This window comes from Phoenix dactylifera, chromosome 9 (genome assembly GCF_009389715.1).
Source record: "Phoenix dactylifera cultivar Barhee BC4 chromosome 9, palm_55x_up_171113_PBpolish2nd_filt_p, whole genome shotgun sequence".
Taxonomy (NCBI): Eukaryota; Viridiplantae; Streptophyta; class Magnoliopsida; order Arecales; family Arecaceae; genus Phoenix; species Phoenix dactylifera.
Genome location: NC_052400.1, coordinates 19,474,566 through 19,491,554, shown reverse-complemented (window position 1 = coordinate 19,491,554; position 16,989 = coordinate 19,474,566). Strand labels below are relative to the sequence as shown.

The following is a 16,989-nucleotide window of genomic DNA, read 5'->3' as shown; positions in this document are numbered from 1 at the left end:
TGGATGTGCATGCCTATATGCGTCATATGCAGGTGTACACGTGAAGGAAGATCACTTGAACCTTGAAACCAGGACATACCGTTAATGTAGATAGACCATGACCATGATTAATGTAGAGGACACAGCACTGATGAAGATAGACCAAGAGAAGCAGAGTCTGTTTCTGCAGTACTCAAAACATATGTTCTTGATGAAAGTATGTCAATAATTTATAAGCACTGGAGCAAATCAATGGATGGATGGATCTGGTATAACAAATTACAATCAATGTCCAGTTTATACACTGTTCGTGCATATACAATGTTTGAGACCCTAAGCATCATGATCCATGAAACGGCACTACAAACAATTGTCAATGTAAGATTATTTATGCTAAAGGTACTTAGATGAGATTGGAAGTACTAAAGTGTGAACTCATTAGATTCATATATTCCAATACAGAATCATAAAATCTTATTGTTGCCGCTTCTGAGATGATGATAAACATAATGGTCTTTTCTTTGTCATGCCATGATTATTTAGAGAGTTAATCATGCAAACCAACCGACTGATGGCTCAAGTTTGAACACGAGATGATGATTAACAGAAACATCAATGCTGAATAAGCAGAAGCTGCAGGTTGCGAAAAAAGATTTCCAGTCATTATACTCACAAAATCAAGGCCTCCATCAAAAATCCAATTGTTGGATTTGCTACAGAATTGCAGAAATTAGTTAGTTGGAATTTTTCATTAAAAGGCAGTCTAAGAAATTTGATCTTAGTCTGTAAATTGTTAAAACCTATATTCAGAAGGTAGTGGGTAAAAGTATCATATCCTAACTCTGCTTTTCTACTGCATTGATCTATGGAAATATCAGTTGTATCAACCAAGTCTCCGATCACTGGAGTCATAACTAGAAAATATCATGGAAGAATAAGTATGGCTGGAGAACTTCCACTACATAGTAGGATTTTCGAATAAAAAGTTAATAAACGCACTGCATATCGTCATCAAACAGCACAAAAGAATAAGATGGCTTACCACACCTGATAAAGAAGAACATTGGAAGAATGGGACACTTGTGGTTGAATTGAGGTTCCAAATTTAAGCTTCGAAATGAATGTTAGGTTCAGGAGAAGTATATAAAAAATTGTTTGTGGCTTCAAGGAAGTATCAACCTTCACAGGTACACTAGAACTCCCATCAAGTCTATGATCCGACACACCCCCCTCCCTATCCCCCAATCTGTGATTTTTTATACACCTTGTGTTAGTGTGGCTAGCACACATGATTTTTCAAAGCTCTATGTACCATGAGGAGAATCCTCTCCCTGCATCACTTAGAATGCAGAGTAATAAAAAAAGCAACACTACAAGCATTCTTGTATCAAGACACTTCCTGAAATCAAATGATCTCTCTCCTGACTATTTACGATGTCAACTAGACTCAGTGTTATGATGTCATTGTGTCTCAATGATAGTTACTTTTTAACATTTAACTATTTTGTAAAGAGAGAAGAGAGACTGCTGGTGGCAATGATTGAACAGCAACATTCCCAGCTGCCCTTACAACCTGAAACATCAGCTTGATCGGTCAGACAAAAACATCTACAGCAAGATTAAAAGGGACCATGTTGATATGCTGCTCGTCTTGGTTGAGACATCAACCAGCAGACTGAATCCCAGCTGGAACAGTTTCAACCTCAAAGGAGGTGCCACCTGCTTGATAGGCACGTGTCTACTGGAACATCATCAGAACAGCTTATTGAAAACTAACCAGAGAATGAACCTTATGTGAATACATGAGGGCGGCTACGTGATAGCTGGGGCCGCTTCATGGGTGAGATTATGAGATTACGCAAAGTAGAAGCAGGATTGCTTGGACCAAGTCCAAAAAAAGAGTGTGCCTGTCTCCTGATTCCAGAATCTACAGGAACTGGTGCAATCTTTGCTGGTGAGCCCCCAGAAAGGTCATAGGCACCTGAGTTGGAATGCTTCTGTCTGGCTGAAGGCCATATATCCTCTCTCTGCCCTGGAGTTTCAGGGGTAACAATCGAACGATCTGTGACAAATAAATCAACTGGTATTTTGGGGAGAGCTTAAGGAAAAAATTATTTAGCTCTCTGATAGATTTGAAATAGAAATCGGATAACATCATTAAGTTTGATTTACAAAATTAGTATAGCCAATCATTCAAACTTGAAACATGAAAAATCTTCTCCATAATTAATTCGTTAAGTCCATATATTGAGTTAAAAAATTACTTTAGATTAATTTTGTAACAAATTACCTTGTCTGAGGGGGTCTCTGCTATCCATCATATTACCCATGCCTGAGAACAAGTCTGGTTCAGTTCTTGGAAAAAAGTTGCCTCCAGGTTGGATTGCTGTACGCTTTACAGACTCATACTCACTTCTCAACTGATCATACATCTCATCTAGTTTCCTCTTATGCCTGGATTTCAGAGAACTTTATCAGAATTAAATCCACCTATCGACACAGAAATAAAAGGATAGGAGGTAAAAATGGATAACATCTCTTTTAATACTTCAAATGAGCAGCAAAAGATCAACCTGGATTTCTCAGCATATTTTTCTTGCAGTTCTTGCTTATCTTTTGATAAGCTTTCAATCTCTTTTTCCATCATCTGGCACCTCTTGGCCATTTTTTGGTATGCAGTATGCACTTGCTCCATTTTTTCTGCAAATTTTTCTTGCATGGCCTCACATTTCTGTCGGCATTGCCCAAGAAGCTTGTTCAATTTGTATTGCGTCTCTAACTCCTTTTGTCCAATGTAAAACATCACACTTCGATATGCACTCTTCATGACTGAGTTTTATTGGGTCAAAGAACAGAGGATATATACTCCTGTATAAATCTGTAACTTAATAGTTGCTACATATTTCTGTTTAGTTATTACAATGAGATAGAATTTGTACTTTTTAAGGGAGCAAATCAATTCTATTACTTACAAATTGGATAAGCTTTAGTTGATTGGAGCTTTTGTTACAAATTGCCAGAAGCAAATGCATTTTTAAGATCAGAGAAATTATAAAAAAAATTACAAATAGGATACGAATTTGCGGGGAAACTCCAGCCATTGCCATCTGCAGTAGAAATTATAATGAGAAAAAAAAAAACCAAAAATACAAATCTCATAGGCTTAGCTTATTTGAGTATTTCTTACATTTATCCATTCATCACCAGGATTTATATCCACTGGCCTCATATGGCTGAAAGGCAGAAGTTCACGATGTTTGACCAGAATAATAACCAAAAAAAATCACAAATGACGTATCAAAAGAAAGGGATAATAAGTTATGCTGCGTTTTTCCCCTGGAGGGAAAAGCATCTATTCGCCTCAAGGGGCATTCAAATCATAGATGTTAAAAGATTGCTAGCAAAAATCTTTTGGAGTATTCTTAGAGATATCACTAGAGGATTGGTAATAATCATTAAATCTATATTTTCCAGGCTTTGAAGACTAGAGGATGCAAACCTTTTGGAGAGCACTTGATCACAAACTGGACATGCAGCATCGTTGCTGAGTATCTTGCTTGCATCCTCAGTGCCTTTTCATGTGTTAAAGATATTCAACCATGCAATATTCACGTATACATTTTGATAAATAAATAAAAATGTGTGAGTGGCTATAGCATACACAAGAGATGGCCACAGGTGGTTGATACGGCTTTCCCTTCCAATTCCCGCCAGCAAGCATTGCACCTCATCTCATCCCTGGACTTCTAATTCGATGGTAACCGATAATTTTCAAGACCTACCGTGCCTGTAAAAGTACAACTGACTCTTTAAGAAAAACAAAATCGTTTTCCTGTCCATTATGGCTGCTCCATAGACAACCTATAGAGGGATGAAGAGAAAGAGATCCTCAGAGTTAAGCGTCCATATAAACTCCAGTAAAAGGCCAAGGTAAAAACTTGAGCAATTAGGGTTCAAGATCGTTCCTTTTTAAAGACAACAGATAAATAATGCTGGAATAAAGGCATCGATTCTGCGATGCTTGGATAAAGGGATAGGACAATTATGATATCTGGCTAGGAATCAAAAATATGATTGAACTGAAATCAACCGCATTAGAAGATCATCGGGAATCGCCTAATTAACACATTATATTCTTGGCTAATAAAAAATCACGGAATTTCTTCAGAAGACTACATCATGCATAAATCCAATGGAATTAACAAATCCTTGAGGAGCTACGGTTATCGATTACCCTTTACAAAGATCTGTTGAAAACCTAGGGTAAAAACTCAAAATTAAGGGCGGGTAAGTTGAAAACATCCCCAGAGAATACCAACTGGAAACCACATGCCTACACATCAGAGGTTTTACAAAGATGTCAGTGGAAGAAGAAGAAGAAGAAGAGGAAGCAAAATCAGATTTATTACCGTAGAAATCTGAAAAATTACCAAGCACAAGATAATCTTCAAACAGCTAAGAATCCACCATTAACCTCAGAACAGCACTTGGAAAAATAGAAAACCCTCTTTTATGCTCGGATCTTGGCGGAAATCGCAGGGAAAAAAGAAAAAAAAAATATGGTAGCTTTTTATCGAGGCAAAGAAATCCGCAATTGGATTTGAGATTGGAAAGAACTAAACGAAGATATGACTGGATCAAGGTGATACCGCTGCAAATCGAGATTGGCAGATTTAGATTCCGAGATTGATTCGAAGCACCGAGATCTCGTACCCCAAAAAAAAAAAAAAAAAAAACCTAAAAAAGTCGCATCGCCTTCTCGAGCTGCTTGGGACTTGGGAGAGACAATAGGGAGAAAAGAATTGAAAAAAAAAAAATTCAAAAAAATGTGGCGGCGGCAGCCGCTCTCTTATAGGCGGACACGGGCGACGCCCCCCGAGGCCCGTTTGGCTAATCATGGGCTGGGAATTTCTTCGTTAGGGCTTATCATGAGCCTGATGATCCGTTTGGAGCGCCTAGCCTAACCTAAACTTGACGGGCTAGGCCCGAGCTCGGGCCGACTTAATATTTGATCTGCTCTATTTCATCTCCAAGCTCCAGCTGTTCTTACTCGAACATACACTTTTTTTTTTCTTTTTTCTTTTTTTTTTCTTTTCTTTGGTGAAAAATAGGAGAGGGGGGAGGGACGAACCTACCCGCGTAGCAGCCTCCACTGGGCCCTCCTTCCACCAGGGAATGTTCGGTGCGGATCGCAAGTTCTCTCGTGCCCTCTCCGACCCGTGGGTTGCCCTACGTGTGACTACGTCATTCCAGCACCACCTCGGTACCTGCGGACCAGATGGCAACTCCACCAGACAAACTAGGCAGGGAGCATCCAGTCCCCATATTTAATTGAGGCTTGCGCATTTCGAAGCTGGGTCACTTCCATAAAATCTCAACCTCGTTCCAACCGTGCTACCATCTTGGTGGCCACTCTTTTGGGTGCATCCCTATGGTGAATGAAAAAAGGGAAGCGCTGGAGCCAGACATATTTGATTTTCTCATCATCCATTAAAAGCCATTATTGATGAGGGCCACCAACATGAACGGGTGGTGATGAGTGTATTTAACTGGCGTGGACCTGATGGGAACACTGGTTGGAGAGTGATGCTTTGATCTAGGCGCAAGTCATCGTCTCGTGTCATCTTGCATCACAGTACTACTAACCGATTCCACATGAATTAGAGACTCGAAAAGATGACCCATCTATCTATCAAGGTGCCAAGGCTGGAACTAAACCTCGGATCTACGTGAACTAAACCGATTACTGCTTGAAGAATGTCAAGCATATTGCCGGATGTTAACAGCCTGCTCCCGCGCTGGGAATCATTTGGACAAAGATAGAAAAGAAAACTCCAAAATCACAGCTGCTTGCTTGGGATAACTAGCATCTGCAATCTATTAGTGAATTAAACAATGACGGAAATGTGTGATAAAGAAGGTAAGACTTTTGGGTCTCACGTATAAAAACGATTTCTCGGGGCAGTCTCTGTCTTAATAAATATCTTCACCAACTTGACGTGAAGGTGTAAGACTTTTTGAGTAATCCTTAAAATAGCTACACATTTGGCTTAAGACAAGTCGTCCTTGATAGATCTGGGCTCCGGTCCAACCAGGAAAGAGAAATCAGCAACATTGCAAACTGGGAGAAAGGCTTCAAGTTTTGTTGGTCGTATAAACCGAGTCATTCTATTTGTTTTAAAATTTTTCTATTATTTGGGTTTGTCTATAATGCTGATATATAAATCTTTGGACTTTATCATCGGATCTATGCACTTAACATGGTGCAGGGCATGTGTCAATGTGAGGCATTAAAAGCTTGCTAAAATATTTAATTGTACGGGCTCAAAGCCAATAGTCAGGGAGAGAGGATTGGTTGCCATGGCTGTTGTCCGGAGAAGTACTTTCTAGCTGTTGACATTAAACGATTGGCGTTCAAATGTATTTGGCAATGTGGCTAAAAATGCGTCTTGAAATAGGTTGTGTAAATTTATACAGCCAACCAAAAATTGACCAATAAAAATAGCTCAAGTCAAGAGACACAGTGTGTTTGCATTACTGGCTAACGAATACTGCAGGGCTTGCATTGAGTTGTGTACATAAATACTGATATCTAATACAAGCTAGCAAAACCATAATGTTGAGGCTGAAATCGGATCATATACGGATCAGATACTGATATATCCATATCTATATTTATTTTATTTAACGAATACAGATACGGATACAGATGTTAGTCGGAGGCAAAAATTTATATTCATATTTGTTGTAAACGGATACAGATACAAATTAGATATCAAAAGTATAGATATAAATATGGATATAAATCGGATAATTAAACTTTATGACCACGAATCAAATATATTACTAAGTGGATGATAATTAAGTTAATAGCATATTAATGTAGTCATTTATTTTTCTTAAAAATTCATGGATGCTATGTAAAATTAAATAGGGTTATAAATATGCGGATACAGATAGGATAGTTGTCTATCCATATCCATATCTATTTTTTTTTGATAAATATAGATACGTATATTATTCAGATGCTCAAATTTTTATCTATATTTAGATTTATTCGGATACGAAAATAAATCCAACGGATATTATCCAATCCATTTTCACCTTTAGTCATGTATTTAAAACCAAAGTTGTGCACACTCCTGGTATAACTAAAGATTTTCCATGCTAGTTTACTGGTAAGGCTCTTTGCACCAATAAAGTTTTCATGATTCCTAGATTGTTTGATCATCTAGAATGCATCAAGTTGTACGTGTTGCAACAAACTCCCTGCATGTCTAATTTCAGGCATACAAATTCTTGGAGGCCATAACATGACAAGAACCTCATGTTATACAACACAGCTGACAGATTCTTTTCTAGCTCCGATTCCAACCATTTTGATCATTTACCATCTATTGTTAATCAAACATGTAGCCACATGGAACGTTTAGGGATATAATTGTGCTGTGCTTGATCAAGCTTGATTTAAAACTAATTCCGAGCAAGGACTCTGAGATCAAGCTTCACTTGTTCCATCACTAATTGGAGCTTAATTAACCTGGGAAACGATCAGCACAATGATTTCTATGCGGAGATCCTGAAGCTAGATTTTTCTCTTCTGGCTGATTCGGGACGCAACGGTCTCGTCATACGTGGCAAAATATGTACGGCTCCTGCTAACCTCCCAGATTACGATGTTTCCTGCTCCGTTAGCTGGAAAAGTTCGAGAAGGCGTCACCGGGAGAAAAGCGTAAGGAGTGACGTCTGAACGCATCTAGCTGACGGTGCAATTAACAATATCGACTTCATTGAATTTTCCCTAAATCAATCATGCTTACGATAAAGAATAATAATTAATGGCTTAGATCTAGCCTAGATATTTCAGCTAACTTCGCTGAGCCTCGAATCCGGACCATCCGATCGGTACTCCTCGTCCATCTGGCCGAATATGCGTACGCTATGATGGACCGCGGGACCAGCGATGTCCACGGAACGGTGATCAGAGGCGGACGCACGAGAACTGAGAAGATCTTTCGCCAGTTGTGACACGTGCTCGCATTCTCCTCGGGCCACGTTGTGGACGCGCCGCCCGCTGGTGTGTTCCCAGCCTAAGCTGCGATCTGCTGAACAGGCAACACCAGTTTCGCCTTCTTCCTTCATGATATGGGGCCCACGCAACGTGCTTTGTTACGTTAGCAATCACGTCATCGTTGGTACTATTCCCCTGCAACTACCGTTGCAGGCGCGAGTGCGAGTCACAGTGTTTAAGTTGTGCAACTCCTAGGAACAAGATAAGCGAATGCTAACTCATGAATCTGAACCGTCCATGCTAGTTGTACACTAAAATCTCCCAATGAGATCATGTGGAACATCTTGCCCATAATGCCTTGGAGGACAACAGAAGAAACAGTAGTGTTTGAGCTATATGAAATGCCGCTTTTACCATAAAAAAAAAAAAAACAGTAGTGTTTGCGATATTTCTAGCCGACATATCGCGCGGGCGGGCGGTCGTGACGTCACGTGACGTAAGCGAAAAAATGGACGATGGGCCATGTGGCCGTCGGCCTTCCCGCGTCGCAACGGAATTACGGGAAAATGCCATTACCCTCTCCTCCCACCACCCTGCCTTAAAAAGTAAAGCACAGCGAAAAGCTAGAAGAAAAAGCTAAAGCCGAACCCGCATCTTCACGGCTGAGCAATTCCTCTCTCTCTCTCTCTCTCTCTCTCTCTCTCTCTCTCACACACACACACACACACACGCACGCACGCACGCACAGGGGGAAATTAGGGTTCGATATCTTGAAGGAGAGAGATTATTGATCGATCGGTTGAAATCGAAGGGGAGGGAAGGATGAAGATACAGTGTAATGCGTGCGAGGCGGCGGAGGCGACGGTGCTATGCTGCGCGGACGAGGCGGCGCTGTGCTGGGCGTGCGACGAGAAGGTGCACGCGGCCAACAAGCTCGCCGGTAAGCACCAGAGGGTGCCCCTTCTCTGCGGCGGCTCGTCTCCTCGCGTCCCCAACTGTGACATCTGCCAGGTTTCATCCCCCTTCCATACCTCTCCCTTCCTTTTTATCTAATTTTGCTGGTTTCCTTCTGATTTTGTTATCGGTTTGCCTAGGAAATTGGTCCTCGATTTCGTCATCTGCTATGCTAATGTTACCTGATCGTCTATTATACTTCTATGACTATTTTCTGCTAATACTCCCCCCTTTTCCCCTTCTTTGGTTAATTTCCTGTTTTTTGATGTACTTTAGTGGGAAAAAAGAGATTTTTAGAACCAGTTGATGTTTTTTGAACTGAAGTAATTGATTGTAACCACCATGAGGAAACGTGAGCGTAGAAAATGATGGGGCTCAGATGCTCGAGGTGATGTGGAAGAGGAGTGATTGACAGGGGAGGGAAGATAACGGAAGGGGAAGTGTTGGGATAATTCATACCCTCCCTTTTCTCGGGCTTTGGTTTTCTGCTTGAGAAAGAGTTTGTTGGTTCTTATTCTCTCTGGCCCAGTCCAATTTTGCATGAAATAGACCCCAGCTTGTACAGGGCAGAAGTTGGTCAGTTTTGAAACAGGTTGGAGTCAAAGTCATCAACTTGAAACCTTATATTTTCGCAGCTCCAGTCTAGATTGATGTAGATATTGCAGGTTCTTGACCTTTAGTTTTGCCTTTGCAAATATGCATATTCGATCAAATTTCAGAGGTGAACATTCAACTGGCAGTTTGTTAGATGTCGTAGGACGCATATATGTATGAGTCTGCCACCTTGCTGATGAAACAAATGTCTACTCTTCGTGGTTGTTTAGTAAATTGGCTCTCAAGCGCATCATGGTGACATGAGAATGCAATTGGGAATATATCCTTTCTGCTTTACACCAGCTCTGGTCTAAATAGTAATCCGTCTTTACATCTCAAGCCCTGTTGTGGTTTGTTAGATCATCAATTTTTAATAATCACATCAATTGCAGGAGTTCAATTCAAGCAATGCAAACCATGACAGTGTTTTTGGTTTTTATGTTAGTTTAGCAATTGGTAATCTTTCTCACTTTTCCATGAAAACTAATTCTCCTTGCCAATGTATGGTCATGATTTTTTGGATCTCATATCAGATGGAGACCTAAGCCATCTAGTATCAATATATAGATTAACACATTTACGATCATTAATCTTATGTAGAACCTGCTTTTATTTGACCACTTTTGGAAGTTTAAGGATAGAGAAAATTGCACCTAGTTGAGCCTCTGGAGGAGAATTCCTTAATTGTGTAGCTGCGTACTAATAACAATTACGGTGTTAGGATTCTAGTGAATTTTTAAATAATTTGTGCCTCCTAGTCAAGTTTGGAAATCCCAAATCTGCTTTTGATCACTCTCCCAGCCTCATGGTTAAAGCTAATCAATTCATTTGCACACAAATCTAATTTCTCAAACAATTCATTAACTATATAATTTTGTTGAAATGATTTGATGCTCTTCTTGGGCCATGCACCTTTGAAGCATGGAATAGTAAATACCAACATTTCTTGAGTTGTGATACTTCTTCAGATACCTTTAGAAATATTCAGTGCATTCATAATTGGAAAGCAAAAATAGATGATGAGATTTTGCTCACAACATATAACATTTTATTATCCACTCAGATTATTTTTCCATTGAACCAATACATATTATGCGTGGGCAGCCATAGCTAAGGTTTAAAAACTAATCGTACTGTAATATTATCATGCCATACCACCCTATTCTGGGCAGCTGGGGTGTACTGTATCACAAACCATACTTGTGCATCCCCACACTGCAATACTTAAACCTTGACTCATAACTAAAAATTACAAAACTCTAACCATCATTTTGGTTGCTAACAAAGATCGTAAATTCTGAAATAAGCTAATAAAAAAAATAGAGTATTTATTTGTTTAGTTATTTTGACAAAACAAAACTTAGATAATCACAGTTTTTTGTATAACTCATAACACATGACAAGAAGAGAACTGATCGCTTGGACATGGAGATTTGCTACTGGTGTGTTTGGAATATAGAGCAGCAATACCAGCCATACTGATGCATACTAACCTATACTAGGTGTACCGTATCATACTGGTACCAGATTCATTATGCAGGTGTACCAAGTCTCAATATGTCGAATCAGTCATTGTATCGGTGTACCAACTCTGTACCAACATAGTACCAATACGGGTTCCGGTTCCGAAACGGCAAACCTTGGTAGAAACTAATAATTTATTTAGTATTAATTGATTGCAAAATAATTTGAAAACTCTACTAGGAGAGGAGGGGGCAAAGATCTGTAAGAAAATAGTGTCTGTGGTATATATACCATGAGAACCCTGGAAGTCTATGAATAATCTAATATTAGAGAGAATGCAGGCCTCAAAGCCATTTTGGTTATGTTGATTTCAACGAGGAGGAAGAGTTTCATGAGGTAATTGAGATAGCTCTCAATGCTTCATCCAATCAGCTGAATAAATCCTTTTGGACGAGCATTATGTGGCAACCCTGACAAACAGCTGGTTAAATTGAAATTTGATGGATCTTATGATGCAGCCAATACAAGGGGAGGTGCTGGGCATGTGATGGATAAATTACATGGGTAGGATTTTCCTCACTGGTTTTGTTGAGATCGACATGTGACAGGTCGCCTCCAAGGAAGTTAGAAAAGCATGAAATGGGATCAGGAACCTATTGTCTGTGGCATGACCTCGCTTCTACATCTTTCCATAGCTTCCATGTCTTTTGGGGCTTTTTGTAGTCAATCAGCATGCTCAACAATTGGCAATCATGAGAACAACGTATCTCCTAGTAAGAGAAGTGAACTGTTAAATATTCTGCCACAACTATTGAGGTTGAATAATCTGCTTGTTAGTGCATTTTGTTATGAGAATAACTATAATTAGCCTCATGGCTGGTCTGTTAAATCCAACCTGCCTATCCACTCACAGAGGGGAACCTTTCATGCCCCACAGCCCCCTGCACCCCCCCAAACCCAACCCCCAAAGCCCACAAGAAAAAGAAAAAAAAAAGTGTGGTACATCTGATTAAATGCTCCTGAACCATCTTGAGGAATCAAAATATGGATGCAAAAACCGATGATATGTTGGTTGACAATACGTTTTCTTGACAAAATTGAAGAAACACTACTAGAATATGGTTGTTCAGAACCTCAAAATTGTAGCATTCTCTACCTTAAGGGTGTTCATGTCATGGAGAATACTGTGTTGGTTAAGTTGCGGCTGTACAAGTTAAAGACAGAGGGCCAGAGGCAATTGTCTTCTGAAACATCTGTTGGCATTTCTGTTGAGGTTTTCAGTGAAGATGCCTACAAGCACCAACAATGTAATCTGGAGACAGTTTTGGGTCTTTTTTTCTCCTTCCCACAGCTTGCAGAGTGATTTACTCCTGGCACACGAAGTCCACCAGTTTTAAAGAGGCAGACCTCTCCTAAAGTTGCAGGCAATGCGAGATGCTTTTGATAATTGAAAGAGAAGAACAAGAACTTAATCATGTTTAATGTTCGGATCTTTCAAATTAATGTTGAACCATGTTATTACTAAAAATACACTTTTTTATGGTTTCTAAATTACTATTGCAGCTCTAAAGAATATTATTCCAGTAGCATGTTATGATCTTTTTCATCGGCTTACCTTCAAATATTATACTTCACATCACTCTACACTTGGTTGGTACAGATCAAAAACTTCAACCTTGCTCCGATCCTTTGAAAATCTACCATTTGATTATGTTACGCGATTATGATTTTTTGTTTCCTTCCCCCAAGGTCCTAGTGTAATCAACAGATATGCTGTTAACCCTGTTCTAAGTGATATACTGCAAAAACAAAACTGATTAACAGGAGATTTTAAATGTTGAAGTGGGGCAATACTTGATAACATGAAATCCTGAGCCTGCATTCTATCAGCGAATACCCACCTCCCTATAAACTTCTTGATTTGAGTTGGTATGTCTAGATAAAAATTCATTCTATTGGGGCCTTAACTTGATACGGGACCAGCTGACACATTGAAGGACCTTTAGATTGCACCTATTCTTTTTCCTTAAAGCATTCACTGTATCAAAATAAGAGGAGGTTTTTGACATGCAGCCATAACATCTCCAGCATTATTGGTTCCTGCACAACTTATCAACAGGTGATGAAACTGTAGGCTAAAATCAAAACCTGATTCAACAACAGCTCTAAATTTGATTAAGTTAAAATTTAAAGAGAACAATAAAGAAGAAACTTTCAAAAATATCCTCTGTTACAATGAATCAAATGAAGATAAAAGTAATGTACCCAAAAAAAATGAAGATGAAAGCAGAGGAAGAAAATCAAGAACAGCAGAAGAAGAAAAGTTGAAGAGAAAAGACCAAAAAAGAAAGAAAGGAAGGAAGTAGTGAACTGAATCTCATGGCATTAAGAAGGTCAGGCGATATTAAATCTAATAAATGTTTATGAAATATGATACTTTCCATTGAATAAAATCAAACAGTCAGCTTATTGGTTGTAAGGTCAAAATTATGGAAGGTTATTGTTGCAGTCTACTCATTTGATGGATACTATGTAAGCTGTCAATACTGAGGGTTTTTATAGAATATGATCGATAACGGAAATCCCTATGGGAAATATCAATGTTTCCCCTTATGCTGCATTTCTTTATTGTATTTGTCTTTTGCTATCTGCTTTATTTTATTTCCCGCATTGTCTCATGTATTGATTATCATGTATGGTTTAGATTTTGCTTAAATTCTAGTTTAACTTTGCTGGTTTTGTTTGTTACTAGCTAAAATTTACTTTCCCCCTGGTGGAACCTGTCTCTCATAAATGCCTAGTCTTTTGGGTTGCTAGTGAAGCAAGTTACATAAGTGCAATATTCATAACTACCTTACTGACCTGTCTGAATTTTCCTTTAAAAAACAACTGGGTATCACTTTGACAATGTGTAAACCCCTTCATTTCTTCTCTAATTATTGATTCTGAACTTTTCCTCTTTCAGGAAGCTTCTGGTTATTTCTTCTGCTTGGAAGACCGTGCCTTACTTTGTCGGAAATGCGATGTTGCTATACACACTGCAAACCCTTATGTTTCTGCCCATCAAAGATTTCTAATAACAGGGGTGCAAGTAGGCCTAGAACCAACTGAGCCAGTTGCGTCATTTGTTAATGAGAAATTGAATGCTTCAGAAAAAACTGCAGAATCGCCCTCTAAGTCATTGCCAAAAAGAAGTCATTCTATGTCTCTGTCCAGTGAAACTAATGAAGTGTTTTCCAGCCAAGTAGGCAAGGATGAAGGTCTTGCAGCAAGCAAGATGTCATTCTCTGGTGTCCCCATGCCTGGAAGTATACCTGATTGGCCTTTGGATGAATTCTTTGGATTCGCAGATTTTAGCCAAAACTTTGGGTTCACGGAGCATGGTTCTTCTAAGGTAAGTCTCCATAAATATGTTGTTTTATGTGACAACATACAAAGTTTTGTCATATTATTTGCTTACATCTAGAGCATTATCTTCTTGCAATATGTGTCACTCTTCTTGTCTAATCAGTCTTCTTGTAGTTTTAGTGGGCAATGAACCACTCAATCTAATTAATTATCTTCTTTTAAGAACGAGCTCCTTAGCCTGGGCAATTATTTGCAGACCTTTTTCTGATAACCTCCGTATCTGTGACATCAGACTCATCTAGAAATTCCAGAATAGAACAGTACCTTCCATGTCGGTCACCGGTTTAATTTCGACTGTAGTGTGGCAAGTTGCAATTGCACTGACTGTTGCTTTGGAAGGCAATGGATGAAAGTTCTCTGCCCAGAACATACGACATGTCATTTGGTCCTTAAAAGAGAGGACATATATAGTATGTAGTAAAAAGAAAATCCACACCTGCTGCTTCACAATATTTTCTGTCACTTGAAGTAGATGTACTTCTTTTATTGATTTGATGTTCTTTCGCAGGCTGACAGTGCTAAGCTTGGAAGTTCTGAAGGGTCGCCAGTTTATCGTTCTGCTGATGAAGAGCTGGATGCTGACAGATGCTTGGGCCAGGTGCCGGAGATTCCATGGGCGGTGCCGGAGATTCCTTCTCCACCCACAGCTTCAGGACTTCACTGGCAAAGAAACTTGCACTATCCTGCATCTGATCATGCTGCCTTTGTACCTGATATATGCTCCACACGATATCCCCGCACTTACGCAGCCGTCGGTTCAAAGCGCTGCCGGCCATGCTAACAGCCTGGGTGATATGAAACCAACAGTATCGTGCAAGGCATGTTATAATGGTTGCTGTACACATTTAGAAGTGCTGCTTGTTCTCAACCCTATTAGTTTAATCTAATGTTGTGGCAGGTGTTGATCTTATTGCATTTTGTCCTTGTACAATCAGCTTTCGATTTTTGTCACCCAATAGCTAGCCATTGTTGCTTCTGGTTTTCTGATTGTGGCATGCAATGAGCTCGATTTCCTGAAGCTTTCTTTCTATGTTCTGTTTTCACTTGTCTCGGCAGCAAGTTTATGCAAAAGTTAGTGGTGCAAGGGGATTGTTTCGGATTGACATGTTGTGATGTTTGTCGGGTTAGCGAATCCCGGACGCTTTGATGACAATAGCTCGTCATGAACCTAAGCTCGGCTTTCCGAATATGTCTCTTGCTTTTCAGTTTCAGACCAGTTGCAGTTGTTATATAACGTTTTATGTATATATCCTTTTATATATATATATATATATATATATATATATATATATATATATATATATATATATATATATATATATATATATATATATATATATATATATATATATATATATATATATATATATGTGGGGATTGATAACCTACTCTCTGTTATGGTAGGTTATCAATCTATCCATTTTTTATTGGACAAAAAATATCCTTATTTTTTGTAACTTTTAAGGGTGCTTTATGTCTTTTTACAATCTCACATTATATGTATGTATGTATGTATGTATGTATGTGTATGTATGTATGTGTGTGTATGTATGTATGTATGTGTATGTATATGTATGAGAGAGAGAGAGAGAGGGAGAGAGCATTAATTGGAGGGATTAAGAGGGTGAGTAAATGTGAGATTGTAAAAAGACATAAAGTACCCTTGAAAGTTATAAAAAATAAGGGTATTTTTTGTCTCATGAAAATATATATATATATATATATGGGGATTGATAACCTACTCTCTGTTATGGTAGGTTATCAATCTACCCATTTTTCATTGGACAAAAAATATCCTTATTTTTTGTAACTTTTAAGGGTGCTTTATGTCTTTTTACAATCTCACATTAACTCACCCTCTCAACCACCAATTAATGTTCTCTCCCTCTCTCTCTCTCTCCGGTGTGTGTGTGTATGTTTGCATGTATGTACATACATACGTATGCATGTATGTATATGTATGTATGTATGTCTATGTATGTATGTATAAGTGTGTATGTATGTATGTATGTGTATGTATGTATGTGTATGTATGTATGTGTATGTATGTATGTATGCATATGTATATGTATATGTATGAGAGAGAGAGAGGGGGAGAGAGCATTAATTGGAGGGGTTAAGAGGGTGAGTAAATGTGAGACTGTAAAAAGACATAAAGTACCCTTAAAAGTTATAAAAAGTCAGGGTATTTTTTGTCTAATGAAAAATGGGTAGATTGATAACCTACCATAACAGAAAGTAGGTTATCAATCCCTATATATATATATATATATATATATATATATATATATATATATATATATATATATATATATATATATATATAAGGGGAGGATATATCACTATGGCGTGATTGGATTTGATGAATGAGGTGGGTGCGATGCATGATCAGCTAATCAGGTGGGCTGTGCGACTAGGTTATTTTTGAGATCTGTTAGATTTGTCGTGGAATTTCTGATTGTTCTCGCCGTAGAGGTGTTATCGACGGTGTTGTTATTAAAAAATAATAATAAAAAGAAAAAAATAGTTTAACTTGTTTTTTTTTTGGCTCTTGTTACAAAGCTCGAGTAGTGATGGAA

At 38.7% G+C, this 16,989-nt stretch overlaps 2 protein-coding genes across 6 annotated transcripts; one reads left to right on the top strand and one right to left on the bottom strand.

Moving 5' to 3' along the window:
- Window positions 1-1,288: 1,288 nt before the first annotated feature.
- On the bottom strand, window positions 1,289-4,786 carry LOC103710260 (E3 ubiquitin-protein ligase CCNB1IP1 homolog). Of its 5 annotated transcripts, none has more exons than XM_008795925.4 (8): window positions 4,629-4,783; window positions 3,641-3,840; window positions 3,479-3,551; window positions 3,167-3,212; window positions 3,056-3,086; window positions 2,553-2,808; window positions 2,270-2,433; window positions 1,289-2,041 (listed from the first exon to the last, which is right to left on the bottom strand). In XM_008795925.4, the coding sequence occupies exons 2-8, from the start codon at window positions 3,708-3,710 to the stop codon at window positions 1,770-1,772; spliced, it is 912 nt and encodes a 303-aa protein (XP_008794147.2). In that variant the 5' UTR covers window positions 3,711-3,840; window positions 4,629-4,783; the 3' UTR covers window positions 1,289-1,769. The 5 variants fall into 5 exon arrangements, with proteins under 5 accessions (XP_008794147.2, XP_008794148.2, XP_008794149.2 ...); XM_008795926.4 differs by having other exon boundaries at window positions 3,641-3,766; XM_008795927.4 differs by having other exon boundaries at window positions 1,289-2,011; window positions 3,641-4,786.
- Window positions 4,787-8,621: 3,835 nt separating this feature from the next.
- On the top strand, window positions 8,622-15,390 carry LOC103710261 (B-box zinc finger protein 22). The gene is made up of 3 exons (XM_008795928.2): window positions 8,622-9,001; window positions 13,968-14,396; window positions 14,919-15,390. Exons 1-3 carry the CDS (start codon window positions 8,813-8,815, stop codon window positions 15,189-15,191), a joined length of 891 nt encoding a protein of 296 aa, XP_008794150.1. The 5' UTR covers window positions 8,622-8,812; the 3' UTR covers window positions 15,192-15,390.
- Window positions 15,391-16,989: the final 1,599 nt, after the last annotated feature.